Source organism: Buteo buteo, chromosome 2 (assembly GCF_964188355.1).
Source record: "Buteo buteo chromosome 2, bButBut1.hap1.1, whole genome shotgun sequence".
NCBI lineage: Eukaryota > Metazoa > Chordata > Aves > Accipitriformes > Accipitridae > Buteo > Buteo buteo.
The window spans coordinates 18,923,708-18,942,360 of NC_134172.1; the positions used below are offsets into that span (position 1 = coordinate 18,923,708).

Below are 18,653 nucleotides of genomic sequence, written 5' to 3' on the forward strand. Positions count from 1 at the left end.
CCTCCAGGTACTTCCTCAGCTTTTTATCGAGCCCAGAGAGAGTTTTGACATCCATATCTTTCAGCAACAATTTTCCCAGGTCTGCTACTCACCCTATGAAGAACCACCTCCTTTTGCTCTGAACCTGACTGCTACTAGCTTTGTGTAACATTCTTTTTTTGGAAGACACTGAATGGCTGACCCCTATCCACACCTCTCCATGCCACTCCTGAGCCTACAGATCTGCATCATATTCCTAGCAAGCTGGTTCTTTTCCAGCCTACAGGCTTCTAGCCTCTGAAGTAATTCTTCAAGTCACAGTCATTCCTTACCTTTGCTTATCCTTGTTGCTCCGCCTTGATCCTTTTCCAAGTTTATTATATCCTCTTTGAGATATGAGGACCAGAACAGGTGCACAGGTGAAGGAAAACCATGGACTTGTGCCATGGTATGGCAACATTTGCTGTTTTATCAACTGTGCCTTTCCTAATCATTCCTAATGCTTGATTTACATATCCGACCACCACTAAGCACTGAAACAAAGCTTTCATCAAGTTATACAGCATATCAGCATCTTGTTCCTGAATAGTACAGGTCAACTCAAAGTTAGTAATTTCACAGGTGAAGTTCTGATTGCTTTTGTCCCTATGCACATTGCTGTGTGTATACCTAGATTGTATGTTATTTAACATTTTATTGCCCAGAACCTCAGCCTCACAATAGCCTTCCAGAATTCTTCAGTCTGCCCTTTCCTCGATCTGAATAATGTAGCGTCATCAGCAAGCTTCCTCGCCTCACCACTTACCCTGTCTATGAATATTTTGAGACTGTGGGCTTCTCACCACCCTGAGAAGTTGAGAGGGAACTCTCAGCGAACAAGGCTAGAGTGTCCCCTGCCGGACAACTTGGGAATTATTTACTGCCTACCCTCCACCCTACCTTTTACTAGCTATTGTCTCCACTGTGCAATCCATCTTAACTACTGACACTCACCAGTGGGGCCTATTCCAAATTACCCCAATCAGTTCCTTGATTAAATTACTCCAATCAGCAACCATGATTAAATGCAGAGTCACAAGTATATTCTGTCAATTAGGGATGAAACTAGCAAACTGCTGAACACCCAGCTCTCATAAGGAAGGTTAAACACCTCAAAGCCATGCAGGCAGTCTGTATCTTTGCTTCGTAACAGCCAAGAACTGTCTTGACTCTCACTTTCCAAGAAGCAGCAGCAGCACTGGCTCTTCTTTTTATGTGTAACTTTACCAATGACACATAAAACATAACCTTGTACTGGATCCATAGCCCACTGAGGTTGACTGGAATTATTCCCATTACCTTTCCTGGGCTTTGGGTCAGGTCTAAGGAGGACTGTTCCATGCTGCCAGTGCAGAGGCTGCCTACTGCAGCTGTGTGCAAGTCCAGACCACGGGACCGAACACCAGCAGCACCAAGCTTAATACTGAAGGTTTATACCTGTAAAAGATTATCAGAAAGTGGTTCAGATGGAGGCATTTGGCTTCCTGTGGTTTTCAGATGCATGATGCATGCTACTTGGGAGAGGAAGGTATAACGAATGGTTCAGCCAAGAACTGTCACACCCCACCCCAGCAGCTTGGTCACTTGGGAAGAACTGTACCATAGTGAAATTACTTTGGCAGTACAAATGGCAGAAGTGTCTGCTCTCGACACTGACCTTTAAAAACTCGGCTCTCCACTAAAAACTTCAGGTCACAGGCAAAATCTATTAGCTAGTACATAAAAATGCTGACTCAGGATAATTCAGAGAAGAATCTGGAGAGCTGAAAGTCCCTGGAAATGATGACTTGGTGTGAAGATCCATGTGAACCAATTTCCTCCTTTCATAGCTCCTGCGTCTCAGGATAGTTGTTTAGTACAGCACACCGACATAAGGTGCTGTAGTCACGCACTACGCAAATGTGGTTTTGGTAAACTAGATTCATAATCCCTGTAATTCCTCATAATCTCTGTTAGACTAACAGAAGTCATAATAAAATCAATCGTGACAGTTATGTTAGAAATACCGTATTTTTAGGCAAAGTAACACTAACCTCAGTATGTCACAGTTTACATGTCTCACACGTAGAGACAGATAAATTATTTTGTGATGTGGTGCATACTGTGTCCTGAAAACGTCATTAAAATCATCTGACAGCAAAGTGAAAATGCCTCCTCTGGAAAGGTTTATCACCTCTGCATCTGAAACATGCAGCACCAAAATGAATTATGAAAGACAACTGTTTAAAAAGCAACCACCCCAGAAGTCATAGTTTGAATGAAAAGTAGTAACATTCAAGTAGAAAGGGGCTCCAGAATTTTTCTCACAGAAAAAAAATGGAATAGTGCTTCAAAATAACATAGTGTATTAAAATGCAACATAATTTGACTACAGTGAACTTTTTTCTCTGTTATTGTCAAAATTCTTAATAATGATGAATTAGTCACATTATTGGGCCTGATTTTTGGAAGTGTTGGACACCTGTCCAGTTACTTATTAAGGCCTGAGCACCTCAAAAGTCAGGCTGCAAAGGATGTACCATGTTCCACCTGGAAAAGCACCGAAAAGGTTTGGAGCAGAATCTAGTGTTCTCCTCTGATCCACTGTCTCCTCTACAAGTACCAACTGTCTAGAGATAAAGAAAGGAGAAGCACTTGAATATAAAGAGCTTACTTTCTGGAGAGGTTTAAAAAAATATTTGTGCACAGATTACATTTTCAGATATAAAGTAAACTCTTTGCCTAAGGAAAGAAAGATAGAGCACATTGAAAACCTGAAGAAATGGGAACTGAACGATGTGGTTTCTATGGCTTGTGCCAAAACAAATTACTAAAGGCCACATGTGCATGAAATTAGAGATTATCCCAATAAAATGTTCTTTTGCTTTGCCTTCTTCCAACACTGAAGACAAAAAGTAAACTGAAGTTATTCAAGCATCTCATTGGATTCCTTGCCCCAAAATATATGGATCATTGCTCAGTCTCTGAGGCAGAAACAATAGCCAGAAGCATGAAGAGTGACTAACTTTGGATCAAAAGCTTTGGCTTTAGGCCAAATTTTCACAAAATGTTCAATGTTTTTGGATACCTTATCTTCTACTGATGAACTTGTGCTATGTTGAGCTAGTGTCTCAGAAAAGCTGAGACTCTTCTGGCTCCCAAAACTGCAAGTAGAATTAATATTCAGCACCTTCCAAAAATCACACTGAACTGGTTCAAATTTGCCGTCTACTATTAAATGTGGTCAAACTCTGATGCTATGCACTGCTTTCATTAAGATGACCAGGCTTAACTGATCTTCTGAAGACAGGTGTGACCTGTATAGATAAACCAGTAACTGCCCTATCGTAAGGAAATTATTCTTTTGACCTACATTTCTCTAATGATGGAGGCAAAATTTTTAGGTCATTAAAAATATATGTAATAGCCATTGTAATGAAAGATGACTGCTTTATGCAGCAAACAGTGTTTTCCAAAGCTATTATATTCCATTTCTCTGTCCATTCTCTGTCCTTATTCTCCCCATTGTTTATGCATTAATCTTACAAAACTGTATGCGTGTACTATGATTGCAATCCCACATATCTGAAAGTGTTCTGTAATGACAGTATTTCTGCTTTTGCTTTTTCAGTTTAACTAGCAATGAATTTTACTCTGAAATATTTATCTGAATCATTCATGCCAATATAAAAATTTCAAATCACATAAAGAAATAGAAAATCTTCTGGTTTGTATCCTCGTTTCCTGCACTAGCCATTTGTTCTACATCTTTTTCCGACCATTTTCTATCTCAAACACTGCTAATTCTCACCTTCTACCTTCTTAACTGTCATTGTGTTGAATGCATTATGTACATGACTCAGTCTGCGACAGAGCATACTGGGTGTGAGGGAGGAGGGAATCAGGAGCAGAGCAACTGAAGACCAAATTACCTGCTGGAATGACATCACTGTTGCAAACAGAAGCTATTCTTCTTGAAAATTTACTTCCAAAATTCTTTGGATCATTAGAAATTTTATTAAAAAAACATAAGTTTCCAAATGACACCAGGAAAACTTAGCTTGTTTAGACTGCTCAGGAAAATGTACCCAGCTGTGGAAATAGAGGATGATTTGCCTTTGTCTCAGTTTATCCCCAGGAAACCAATTTTTTTCATCCTAGATTAATTCAGCATTATGCACCATTACCTCCAGATTACTCAAGCACAACCAGCACCAATAAACTATAATTAAATCCACTCTTTGTCACAGGCACATCAGACTGACTAAACCAGCAAATTTGCATATAGATTACCTTGCTATTTGTCTGCTTTGAAAGATTTTTCAGGATGGTGTGACAAAACCAGCTCCTGGACTAGCATGCACATGCGTGTGTGCACACACACAGAGAAACACTTTCAATGCACAAGATAAACGTTACATTCACAATTTCTGTGCAGTGCAATGGATGCTGTCACTAGCATAATGAACAGATCCCTTCCCTCACGGCGGAATCTCTTGGTTTTGAGGGCTTTCAGCTTCAGAATATGAAATAAATCATAAAAGGTCTCATCCATTTCCACAGCATTTCCCATGTAACATAATAGATGATGACAGAAAAGATCTACAGGGAATCTACGCATAAAAATTCGCATTTGTGAAGGCAAAGGCAACTGTGATGAACCAAACCACTCTTGTGCACTTGCAGCGTGCAGTGTGTGAAATTTCTTTTTCTGTGAAGGAGAGATATTTTTGTTCCCTCGCCGTTTCTCTCCCAGGAGTGGCCAGCACTCTCTGCAGGGTGGCGGGGAGAGCCATGCTGGTACCCTCTCCCACCTCCTCTGCCTGGAACAGGGGGACAGATCTGACCTTAACAGATGCAGGTTTGAGCGAGGGTCTTCTTTCACACTTGGCTGCCCTTTCCTTTCCTCTTTTCTGCATATGGAGGACTCTACTAATAAAAGACTCACTTTATCCGATGTCAAAGTGAAGGGTGGGATCTTTAAATTTTTGTAAGCATTACATTTAGGCTGAGTAGCAAATAGGAAGAATCTGCATGTTTACAGGAGTAGATGCCCCCAAAGTATTTATTTTATTTGGAAGCTCTATTTTTAATATGTTGAGGGTTCTTTATGTTGTTTTTTGTTTTCTAAATGCGGGACTTCCCTTAAGGGAGGAAGGCTTGTTTAGCAGTGGTATAGAACAATTCAGTTTAAGAAAGTTATAGCTCAGCACAGACCAAGTAGCTACTGGGAAATAAAACAGTTCTTCAAGCTTTATAGTTGCTGCAAAACCTAAGGATTCCTGAAAGCCAACTCCATCGGAGCCTCTGTGCCAGGCTACGCTCTCGTCCTCAGGACACAGCCTCATCAGTTCTGGTTTGCTGCACATGGACAGCTAAAGGTGACCCTGCTCTCTGACACCAACCAGCCAGCTGTGCTCTTTTTCGGTTGGTCCCAGCTGGGCTTTCTGTTGCCTGAGAGGAGCTGATATGAGGAAGCGACTGGTTTGTTAAGTTACTGCAGTCGTCTCCTGAATCATCCTGAAAGGAAACGCCTGAATAAGCTCAGCAAAGTGTGCTCTCTTTTGCTGGTAGACACTGTGATGTGCTTTTGAATTGTTTCTGGCACACCACCCTTTTCCCCATTATCTCTTCAGTGTCTCGATGGTTGACAAATAAGCAAAACACACCCCATTTTTGTTCTGAGCTACAGTATATACAATGGGGTGCTGGTGTAACGGGAAGAAATTACAGGCAAGGAGCACTCGCAACACAACATGCTTCTCTAGTTGTAAGAGGAACATCCCACAGGATGGATCTGCAGAAGATTTATATTTGAGCTAGTTTAAAATACCTAGTCTAGGTGCAGCTCCAACATCACAGGCTGCAAAACCTACCTCGTATCAAAGCAACCCGCCCATGATGTGCATGATCTTCTTGTTGCTACACTAACACCAGTACCCAAGCCAGCATCAGGTAAGTAACCCAGGTATGACCACTGAAGCTGAAATTAAATGGCTAGATTAAAAAAAGAAACAGGACAGAGGGAGCTGCTGGCTCCCGGTGATTGGATGCATGTTAGCTGGGACAGGCACTAGGACCAAAGGCTCACCGTCTCTGCAAGCCCCTCACCTCACTGTAGTCTAAGAGAAGAAACTGGAGAAAAAGTCCACATCCCATTTAGAGATCAAGGTGAAGCAACATTCAAAGAAATGTCACGAAGACTTTAAGGCAAAAACCCATATAGTTCAGGGCAGTGTCAGACAAGGTGAGAAATCTCATTGTTCTAGCTAAAACCAAGTCACCAGTGTTGTCATTAACATTAGTTATACGGTTCCTCTTTCCCATAAGTTCTTGGGGATGCCTGGCACATAGATGCAAAAATGGCAGGAATGCTCTGCTCATTCTTATAACATCTCTTAACGGCTCTTCCCTCCATAAAGACCATAACAATGACCAAGGCTGGGGGGAGGCAAAAAGAAATGTTTTATCTTTTCTCCCTGCTATTATGAGACAAGACCTTTGAAAGCAGGTACAAATATTACTGGTTTTAGCCTAGTTATTTGTGTAGAAGGCTCATCATTCAAATGGGGACTAGAGGAAAAGAAGGGATGCTTCCTTCAAGCGTGAGGTCATATTCAACTCCAAATCAGCCTATCTCACTGGCCATTTGCTGCCGTTTGAATGAACAAAGGGCATTTCCCCTGTTCTTGAAGTAAGCATGCCAATTAGCTTAACCAGAGATAAATATGGTATTTTTTCAACTCAATGCTCAAAGCTGGGAAATTATGTCTGGTTCTGAATTCAGCAGGATTTTCCACCTAGCACAGAAGCAAGATACTGCTGAAGCTGCCAAGTCCTTGCATTTCTCCCGCACTATAAAGTACAAGCTGGCCTCCTGCCTCTGAGCTGGGCAGTTTCTTTTGTTACATTTGAAACATTACAGAGCAATTAACTTGGTTTATGACTGCTCACTCTTTTGACACAGCAGTTCCTAAGGAGGTCCTCAGAAAGCAACAATTCTTGAAAAAAATGTAGTGGTATGCTATTATGCAAAAACTTTCTAAGTGATGTTACAGCTTGCTGGAGCTAATAAAGGCTTCAGACTAACCTATTTTCCAAAATGTGAAAACCTCCTTGATTTACAGCCATCCTCAGTGAACAGCTAGCATGGGCTATGGCTGCTACTCTTCCAATTACTTTCCACCATTTGCTTTAAAGACAGATAATCTTCTCCTGCAGACAACAAAAACAAGTAACTGGAAGAGAACCTCTGCAGAGCTCACTGTCCCAAGGCATGGACAGGGGAATGGGAGTGCTGTGAAGACACAGCAGTGCAGCCTTGGCTGTGGAGAAATTTCCATCTGCCTTAGACTGAACTGGACATCCAAATTCCTTCAAAATTACTAGGATACCAGTACAATAAAGACAAATGTTTACCTGTTAAATCTATTGCTCATTGCACCTGTCTGCAAAAGTACTATTGTTTCATCATGAGGACTTTATTCTCAAAATACGTCAGGATGAGAAATATCTCAAGGATGATGGTTTATTTTCCTTTGACATCTCAGGACAAATGTCTCCCAGCAAGAGAGATTTTCTTCCAAATAAAAACAGACAGGAATAAAATGTGACCAAGTGTAATAAATGGCTCTATGTTCCTGTCCACACACTTTTGTCTCACCAAGCATCCAATCAGAGACACAAACATTTAACTTTGCTCTTTCCCTCAGCCCGCAGTTCTCAAGATGTATTACATTCTCAGCTCCAACCTCCACAGGTAAGAGGATATGACAGAACTCATCTCAGCTGCATGCCTTCAAAAAAAGTATATATAGAATTCAAATTAATGTACAGAAATTATAATTAATATGAAACTCTCCATTGCATCACCCTTAGAAAGTCACCCCAAGTGGGAGGTTTCCACTTTTGAAACAACAGAAGATTTGAAGATATCAATACTTGCCCATACTTCCTGACCAACCCCAGCCACTGCAAGAGACAGCTGTTAAAGAAGCCAAGTCTGAAACTTAGCCAGTCAAGAATCTATCAAATGCTGATTTGTGGGAATTAAACCGAAGAACAATCATTGTAACATGATCTATTCATCACTAAGTAGTGTTGCTTGCATATAATGATCTTACCAATATGATGTTTATTCTGGTATATTGCCAACACATTTTAGAAGCATCAGAGCAAACAGTTTTGCTAAGTAGGTTTCATACGTTTATAAGCCTATTTACACATAAAGCTTCCCCTAGTAAGCTTCTGATCTTGTTCTTCATATCATGTTGAGGGTACAGTGCGAACACCACACATCCAATAAAGCAAGTATTTTAGTTGAGTTATGACTTTTTTTTGTGTAAGTTCTTATTTATAGCATACTTCTTTTCACAAAAGATGGCAGTAAGTCCAGAAAGTTTTCCTAATCACTGTGAACAGTTAAATGCATTACCTCATACACTTCAAAAATCTGAACAGAATGTGAATAAACTGTTAGTAAATTAGTCAGATACTTCTTTGACCAGTCACCTCTTTAGAAAATCAATTTCCCCTTATTTTTTAAATCAGCTCCCCCTTTTTTTTTATTAGAAGTTGTATTTTTCAGAAATAATGGTTACTCATTAACTTCAGAAGGCTCACCCCTGTTTTACAAAAAAAGGATAAAGTGGTTTTGCAGAGCATTTTGTGGAGAACTATAGTACTAAAACTGCTCATCTGTGTTAATTAGATACATCTGCTTCAGAAAATAAGTCTGGGTCCATAAACCACTTCTGCTTGGCCATGTGTAGATCAGGCTAGCACACATTTTGAAAGTGAATAAAATAGTGCTGTAAGTGTGCAGCTACAGCCAGAAGTGTGGTACTATAAGTGACCTCTAATGTGAATGTTTCCCGTACTTTTTTCTGAGATGGCAAGATACTGTGTTTTCTAACATCTTGTTTGCACTGCAAGCCTTTAAATAGAGAAGGAGCAACAAGATTATCTTCTATCTTGTACACAGTAATCCCATTGCATTCTAAAATCTGTATTAGTGACAGATAGAAAGCAAGGCCTAATTACTGCAACTTCAAAGCTTCATTTCTGCTATCTAAACTATGTGAAAAGCATGGGCTTCTTTTCCTTTCTTGAGAGGAATGCAGAATTCCCAGCCTATTTGCAGTGCTATTACCTGGAGAGGCAGCAATGAGATATTACTTACCTCAACAGCAAGCACTGATTTTCATGAGTGGATGAACAATGTCTTTTGCCCTCCTACCACAAATAGCTGTGCAATAGTATATACCATCTGAGATGTCTATTCCTGCAAGATTTTGCATCTCAGTTCAACAAACCACTCAACAGGTATGACTACACTGCAAATAAAAGTAGACATACTTTTTAGTATATAGTCTATAGTGCTCGTAATGTCAACATTAGGGACTGCCAGTCTTATTATACATCTGCCTTGGGTGCCATTTGTCCATATGTGTCCAGACACCTGAACAGTCAGTCACTGGAAGCATATTCAGGGTTGTATTGAAGACAACTTTACAGATGCACTGTAGACATATATCATAGGACTACCAGTCCTTAAAATAAAGGTTCTAAAGGTATGTTGCTGATCAACAAATGAAGCGAAGAAGAAAATAGACATGACTTTTTGCAGGAGATATTCTATCAGGGTCCCTGAAGCTTCAAACTTAGAACATGTTTACATATAAAAGAAACTGTGTGTGACATTTGCAGAACATATTTTTCTTGTACGTTACCTTTAAGACAAAGCAGTGATCTGTAGGTGCCTTATATTTCACTTTGTGTTGAGAACCATAATAAACATTCATATTCTCAAACTGAATGAAGCATGCCAGATCCCGTGATGTCTACAAATGAAAACCAAGCACATCATTGTTAGAACAAACTGGATTTTGACGTGAAACTCATTAATAGGACTTTTTTCAAATACATGAATGCCAATGCTTTTTATTTTTTTAAACTGTCAAGAAGTTGACTGAAGAAAGACAAATTTTAAGTGTGTGCATTCTTTAACAATTGGAAGAGGGTCAGTACAATTAGGAACAATATATAACACGGTGCAACATTCTCCTGTTGTTCTGGTTTTGCTGTGCTTTATTGCTTTGTGTGGAGATTTTGGCTTATGGCTAATAAGACCAAATAGAACACCATGTTCTCTCTCTCTCATCAGAAAATACGGACACTTTTCATCTGTTTTGCTTTGAATTTTCTCAGATATCCTGGTATCATTCCTTTTCTGTTATCATAATATTTGTTTGTTCACAATATGTTGCTAAAGTAACAAGGTTTCTGTTGCTGGCACACTTCTCAGTGCAGAATTCTGCATCCAAAGCATAACTTTTGCAATCCTTTGAGTGGAAATGCAAAAATGGCTGTGTCACATGGTCACTATTGGTTAAACTGAGAAATCAGGAAATTGTGAAAAAAAGAAGAAAAAAACAAACCACAAACCCTCTCTATAGTTATGCATATGATGGTTCTTTTATGCTGTTCTTATTCTTAACTGATACTTTCATTACAATGCGCCCTTGAGTTGGGTTTATTTATATATTGAGTTCACAAGTAAGGTTTGTGGGGAAAGGAAACACTCCATACAGGGTGTCTACTCCATGTAGACAGGGTTTCTCTCTCTCCTCTATCTCCCCTGAAGCTGACATCAGGGATTTTGTCATTGACTGTGTGGACAAAGGATTTTCCAACACTGTAACTTCCTTAATGTGCTCAAACCCATGCAGTAAAATGAGTTGTTCCTTTCCTTTATGAACCAGGCAATGGCAATTAAGACTAATATGAACGCGGTTGTTATTTTCTTCTAAGTAAGGAACAAATTTTTATGCAAGGGACAAAGGCACATATTGCTAGTATTTCTGAAAAGTTAACATGACAAAGCAACACAATTAACAGAAACAAATTTAAAAATTTTATCTGCAATTCTGATTCTGTTGTTTTGTGACTCTGTCCATTAACAGCATGTTTTTGAATGGCATAAAAGCAGAGTAATGCTGAAGAAAGAAATTAAGACAGCAGTGCTGACTGGTGCCTGGTTTGTTAACAAAATACCCCAAACAACAAAAGACACCAGACACATGTGTAAAATTATCTGAACCTGTTCCTGTATTTTCCCATTTGCAATGTGTTTTACAGCCAACACAAAGTGCCAAAAGTATGCCACACTTCTTTGTTTTTTTCTAACAAGTGGAAATATGATTACATGGTGAATTTCAAAACAGCTGCAGCAGCTGAAGATACTATTGTCCGCCAACTGTTTGTTTCTGTACCTCAATGAAAGATCACTCTACCCACAACTGAATGACTTCAGCAAAGTGCATGTGCACTCTTTCATACCACCCTGATGAAGGATGAACTCTCATAATTTAAGGGCTTTGACTGAAGAGCTCTACTAAATTCTGCTGCAGTGCTTTAAGATGTTTAGCACCCTCATCGCACCCTGCTCATCTGCTAGAGAATACTGTCTCCACAAAAGATGTGTGCCTGAGCCTCCTAACGTGAATTAGTCTAGTAACTAACTTGAATCACCATTAAACACAGATTTGAGCTGAGACTTGACTTTCTCTGGAATGGCTGAAGCATGGACATATGCATCCTTTTGTGTAAGGCTGTACAGAAGCAAGAGCAAACAGTTGATTGTAGTACCATTTTAAAGAGCTGTGACTGTCTCCTAAAGAACTAGATTCAAGGTCCTCAACCTCTGTGAGCGGCTGAGTTGGTAATATAGGGAGTTTGAAGCAGTCACACAGTTCCTTAAAATAGCTCAGTTATAGGCAGGGTGGTACACAGGCTGTAACGACCAACAGGCAATAAAGTGTTAAACAGCTGTTACAAGGTGACTGCATAGCTCTGTCCTGAGCCTATGTTTGCAGCCTACCACCTGAAAGAAGAAAGCACTCTCCTCATTTGCACTATGATGCAAAGTCACTGAAATGGGAATCACTGGAAGATAAAAAAAGGCTGGCTAACTATCAGTATATGCTTGCCCTGCTTTGGCACTGTGCTACTGGCCATCATTGGAGGCAGGCTACAAGGAAATGTCCAAGATGGACTTTTCATTTGACTATTCTTACATTCTTTCCACCTTAAGTGCCTTCTAAATAGCATTCTAGTTCCTAATTGATAGGATATTGTGTGTGTGCAACATGACTTGAGGACTGAAAGCTGTTATCTCATGGTCAGGTAAAGTCAAAATAAATTGCTGTGAAAGCAGCAAGGTAATCTAGGTCTGTGTTTTGCTGAGATTTGGTTATAAACACAGATCACTGGAGCAGCAGCACAGCATTCCTTTACAAGCTCTTTTTTTTTTTTTTTGTAATTTAGTCAGGGAATAGCAGAACAGTTAAGTTTCACAGCACAAATCATAACAGTAAAGCTCCATCAGCAGCACCAGAATTTTCAAACACGAAGCATTAACAGAGCTGTAATTGGTAACAGAAGTGCTTTTCAGAACACAAAAACCCATAAAATACCACCAGTCCCAGAAGCCACTGTTCTACCTCATCACTGTGAAAATGAGAAGCCAGCCACCCTTACATGTAACATGCCCAAGACCCCTTTGCTTCTCCAGTGCTGGCAATTCAGACTCTTTAAATATTTTGCAATACTAAATGTCAGTGCATTTGATTCAGTCAGGTGGATGCTTCTGTCTCACTTCTTTCTACACAAAGGTGTGTCTTAAAAAGCCTTAAAAGGCACAATGCATTCTCTAGGTAAAGATCACTGTAGGAAAAAACATATAGCATTTCTGCATGCTAGTTACTGGCACAGAAAGTCAGTATCAAACAAAGTAAAATTCCACCTTTTTTGTGATAAGAAATTAGTTTATTTGAGAACTTTTAAAATATTCTTCCACAGGGAACCCATATAACAGTGAAGCATCTTGGCAGCATAACACCAGTTGAAGGGTGCTGTGCTGTTTTTCTTTCCCCTACTGACTTCCGGAGAAGTACTATTTCATTAATGCTTTTATCTATCCATACAAATCAAAAGGAGAGAAACGTGACAGGATTCAGTGACTGCATTCTAATATTTGCACAAGTGGCGTAGTCAAAGTTAAACCAAAAAAACCCTGACCCTCTCAGATGCACCAGACAGTGCTCTTAAAATGTCACCTTGGGAGTTCTTCACTTTCACCTCCATGAATTGTTTTACTGCTAAAAGGATTATTTGGCTTCCTGACCTTGGTTTTTCCTTTGGGTACATAATAAATTCCAGAAGCTCGTAGAAGAAAATAACGCCTCTTCCAGGACTTTTTTCCATCTTCTTTTAAGTAAAGGGCCCCTTCAAGCTCTGGCACAATGACAGATGTCCCACAGAAGCTTTCCTGTGCAACAAGAATAATAATACACAAAGTAAATTGATTTAGGCACAACCCTATTAATAAATAGCAGAAAAATGCTCCCTTAAAAAATAAAGACATTTCCTGTGACAGTGAACATATGAACATGGGGAATGCAGCTACCAGGGAGATGAACACCTTAGACGGGCAAAGGAAACTTTTCCAAGCTAATGTGGCAACTCAGCCATGCAAGTTGGGTGCTCACACTGGAAAAGAAGGCTTCCAAAAACTCCATTCTCTAAAGGGTCAAGCAAAAACCTACAAAAGGTTTTAACTAGACATAGATGTGCTCAGTGAAGGTAATAAAACAGAATGGTTGGTACTGCTGCTGTCAGTTTTTCTCTATTGCTGTATTTATAGATTCTGTAGAGAGAATCTTTAGAAACTGCTTATAGCTCTAAAAACAGCTAAAGAAAAAAATATCCCTCAATCTCTGCTTTCACTTTGAAATACACGCTATCATTTACAACACTGTTTAAACAAATATACTGCATTGTTTGCTTGAAGGACTTACTGTTGGGTAATTTTTAATGCCAACACACTTATCACTTAATGTTTTCATTTAGAATTTACCAGGACTTCTGCTAGTTGACATCTGGTGCCTTCATAAGATGCACTAATTTTGAAATGGGAATCCTCAGTTACCTGAGAACAGCATTTCCTGTGTGAACTTTTACCAAAGTCAAAACGCTTGCCAGGAGAACTGTGATAATCTTTTCTTTCATATAGCTCTGGATTTTTCTCAAACATACAACTGAAGTAAAACTTCAGCAGGAAAGGCAAGAGGCTAAACAGACTTTCTGGAAAAGTGCAAAGGTTCTTTTTCTGTTGTAGTACAACTAATAATTTGCGGTAGTGAGAAGTACATTTACTTCTAACCCAGAAGATAATTGTTTGCTACTGATCAGCCTTATTAACAATATAAAGTCACAAGGGCTGGCCTAAGGGTGTGGCACAGCAGTTTCTTTTTTTTTATTTATTTGTATAACATGTTATCATGGCATTACTCTTCACAGAAACACTAAGTGAAAACGTTTCATGGCATTGGGGTCTATAACAACAAAATAATTCTCCATCATTTAATTTTGCTGGTAGGGGATACAATCTGCATTTTTAATGGTGAGCAGCTGATGCAGAGGAAAATCCACATATTAAACCTTAGACACAAAGACACCAACCATCACAGAATTTCCTGTTACACATTTGCCCACAAAGAACTAAATGCAGTTGTTGCAGAGCAGATGCAGATGGTGGCAGAGTTTTGGTGACATTTGCATCATCAAGCTATAAAGTTGGCTTACCTCCAGTAAAGCCTCTTTGTTTTTATCATTCATTTCTTTGCTTTCATTCTTCCCTTTGCTTGCCAGGTAGAAATTCTGATTAAGACACAAACAAAACTGATGTTCATTATAAAGATACCAACACAAGTAACTAGATCTCTACAAACCCATTCAACAGTTACTCAGTCTTTCATTATTGAATATCCAAGCCAGCATATGTAAGAGGCAGATGCTTATGGACTCTTCTTACAGAAAACTTCAATCACAGCTGGCAGCTCATGAGTTTTAATTCTTTGTTTTGAAAATAATTAAAAAGTAATACAAAATTACTTTTACCTATATATACAGCCTCCCAAAATTTTAAAAACACTGGCTTATGTTTTTGGCTGTTTTTCTGGATCATTGGATTTGATTTTATCATTCCAATTTTCACCACTTCCTATATTATTACAGGCAGTAGAGAACATAACATTTTACTGCATGCTGATATACGATGAATACAATGCAGTATCAAAAGGCTATAAAGCATTTTTCCTAAAACCCCAATTTGGTAATTTGCATGCTTCACATCTAGCACTCTGGATATAACTCAGCCCTTAATTTTTAATAAAAGTGCTTATATGCCAAAGCCTTTATCCAAAGTTACTACTGTCTACTTTTAAATCCCTGCTCATGCTCTGCAAAGTATTTTTATGCAGTGAAGAAGATATTAAAAGATCTAGAAGAAATCAGAAGAAATTATCACCATGATATCTTGGCTCATGTGCTCCAGCCTACTGAAACAAAAGCCTGTACTTTGAAATCACCTTCCGCTTTTGTGACAGAGGGCTGTGAAGCTGCAGCCAGCCTCAGAGAACCCAGTGCCTGTCTGCCCCTGCAGACAAGGAAGTACAGCACCTCATGCACACAGTTACCAATAAAAATAAATTCACCCACTGTTAAAACAGCAAAAACAATTTTGCATCCATCTGCATTGTACATACAGATGGACAAAATGACAGCACTTGGACATATGTGCAAATTCAGGTGGTGGGAAGGTAGCTCAGGAGCATGCTGGGACTTGTGTGCTGGCGCATGTGCAGTGGCTTTGCTCCACAGCAAGCACGGCCAGATAGCAGAGCCCAGCTGCCTGCAGACAGTAAGGCAGCTGGGTATGAAGGAAGCACGTAGATCAAGGAGCTATGCCATGCATCAAGTAGCATTTGGATCCATGGGCTTGAGACCAGAATGATAACACTCAAAGTTCTCGTGTTTTATCATTTTCTAAACAAAAGTCCGTGCAGAAGAGGAGCTTGGGTTTGGAAAATACCTGATGCATGGACAGTCTTAATGATTTCCCTGGAATTAGTCAAAAAGCCAAGTTTGTAGAACAAAGGGCACAAACCAAATACCATCGTTTAGGAAATACACAATATCATAAAAACCTGACAAATTTTGAAAGCCATCTACTTAAAAATTACTCCTAATGCTGTAATTCTTCAGCAATTCAGTAAGAAGAAAATGAAGAGTTTATCTGACTTTTCATCTCTCTCTGTTTTTCATGTCTCAAGACCATGAGGATGTGGCAACATATTTACATGCCTTGAACTCCACAAGGACTAAACTGCAACACAAATGCAAACATTACCAAAAGACAAATGAGAAGTGTGTAAATGAAGGAACATGCTGTTGCTACAGTATAAGAAAGAAACAAACAAGCAGCAAATCTGCCCTGCCAGCATACCATGTTTACAGTAATGAGGTTTATCTGAAGTGAAACCCTGCTCTTCCACACAACCACATCTTTTTCAAGCAACACTGTGAACAGCTGTCTGCCAGAACACGAGCCTCATAGCAGACAGTTTTTGGAGGGGCATGAGGAGTGGAAGGGGAAGCAGTGTGGATGATCTCAAAAACAGTTCTTTAAAAACTGCTTTCTTAAAAGTTCACATTAAGTCAGGCAGGGGACAATGGAAACACAGCCACCTGCAACTTGGCCTGTGCTGATGCCATGTCTGTGGTATGAACATAAAGAAACTTCAATATTCAATCAACAGACAGTTATGCTAGGAAACACAGCAATGTTCTCTAGGATATGCAGCAGCACATAGCTGGCTCCAGACTGCCTGAGCACATTTTTAGTCCATGGATGAAGGCAAGCAAACACTGTGGACCACAGCTTCGTGACTACATCTGAAGACAGTATTCACAGTGGAAAAAACCCAAACAGCTCAAAACAAAACCCACTTAAAAGTGTGTTCTCAGTAGAACCTGTACAGCGATGCCTGCCTATGCAGTCCAAAACCATAGGCCTGACTGAGTGGCACTGCTCCATTCATCCCACTGGAAAAAAAGATACTGTTCTGAGCAGCTGCAACCAAGTCCTCTGTACATGTGCAACAGCTCTTCTTGACAGGGAGTGCTATCACAGCACTGCTGGCTTGATGTTGGCACACCCACTTTTGCATTGATGAAGGTATGAAGAGAAACCTCAGAGGGCACTGTTAGGCTGGGTTGGGCCTCCAGACTTTGGGATGGATTTGGAAAGTAGAGGGACATGTAAGCTGTAAGCCACCACCTTCTACAGGTCATTATGAAGACATAGTACAACCCCTAAAATACACAATGAAGATCTATCAAGGTAAGTACACCTTATCACTGTCTCAGTAAGGCTTGGCTCATCAGCTTCACTACCAGTGGGGAGTGCATTCATCTGGCTCAGTCAGCCTTCAGTGCACTGATAAGAAAACAAAGCTCCTCTGATTACAAGTGATTCACATTTAGGCATCTGGCATTTATTTAGCAGAAACACAAACCACCCTGTACTGACATAATCAATAGCAAAGACAGAAAGTTTGTAATGATATCCATGCTGGACCTCTAACAATGCAGCGTTTTCATTAGGGAAAGAGGGCTCTGTCACCTAAACCAATATTACACAGATGTACACTGTCATCTTTCACCTGTCGACACACATTTCATTTATTACTGATTACCTCCTTTATGTCTCTGCCCTGAAATCTGGAAGTACATGGTACTTATTATTTGTCAGTGGCTAAAAACCTGGGGAGCAGACTGTACACTGTACTTGTTTTATCACTGTGTGGTCTCCTATTTTTGATCAGAAGCATTCATCCTATAGGAGGCAAACCACATGTGTCCACAAGAGGTCATTCCAAGTCCAGTAGTCAAAGGTCATGATAAAAGGCAAGCTCTTTCCCATCTGAGGACACCACTGGGAAATGCATGTTTGGTTTGGGATGTCAGGTCATTAATGGGCCAAGATGTGGCTAAAGGGCAGTTCTCTGCATATGTCTACAGATTTGAGAATTAATTATTTTTTATGTTCAAAAGATGATGTCTTTCTCTTGATAAGAGAGCTGAGCTTACTTAACAGGATGGACTCATCCTCTTGGGCTGATAACATAATAAAGCAAACATAAAGGGTTATTTTAACAAACAAACCAAAGTATGATGGTACACTTTGTCATTGGGTTTGCTTTGTTTGCACTGTTTGGGTTATTTACTGCAGAGACAAACAGACAAGCGTTTTTGCAGAATGATCCCCTCTGTCTACATACCCCAGACCAGCTGAAGCTGACACAAAGCCAGTTGCTCTCCCATGCCACTCTGCCTGACTCAGACTAATGCAGAGCTACAGTGGCAGTTTTGACATGTTCTGCTAGCCAGGTACGATATCCTTAAGAGATATTATGCTAGCATTTCCCCCTGTGCTTATGCAGGACAGCGGCAAAACTAGCTGATGACCCCTCTGTGGCTTTACATCAGCAGGAAATTCCATATGCATAAACGAAAATCCTGTAATGATTTTATAGCCACCTTAGGTTAATTTTGTACTTTGTACTGTAAAAGTACCACTAGTCTATGCATACAACCTTCGTACTTAGGGATACAGCCATCTCCTTTTGTGTGGAAAGGCAGGTAAAAACATTCAGAAATGTTTTTCTCCACTGTATAATGCTCAAACAGTTGAAGACAAAGGTGTTTTCAATAGTTTCAAAGAACGCCTCTGGTGGCATGTAAGCAAACCA

General features: G+C 39.8%; 1 protein-coding gene across 2 annotated transcripts in view; it reads right to left on the reverse strand.

Moving 5' to 3' along the window:
* Window positions 1–18,653, reverse strand: part of APBB1IP (amyloid beta precursor protein binding family B member 1 interacting protein) — a 69,747-nt gene that overhangs the window by 12,170 nt on the left and 38,924 nt on the right. For both annotated transcript variants that reach the window (XM_075047327.1, XM_075047318.1), the window contains exons 8-10: window positions 14,644–14,718; window positions 13,184–13,327; window positions 9,729–9,839 (exon numbers count right to left, since the gene is read on the reverse strand). In XM_075047327.1, coding sequence (XP_074903428.1) covers window positions 9,729–9,839; window positions 13,184–13,327; window positions 14,644–14,718 — 330 coding nt within the window. The remainder of the gene's footprint in view (window positions 1–9,728; window positions 9,840–13,183; window positions 13,328–14,643; window positions 14,719–18,653) is intronic.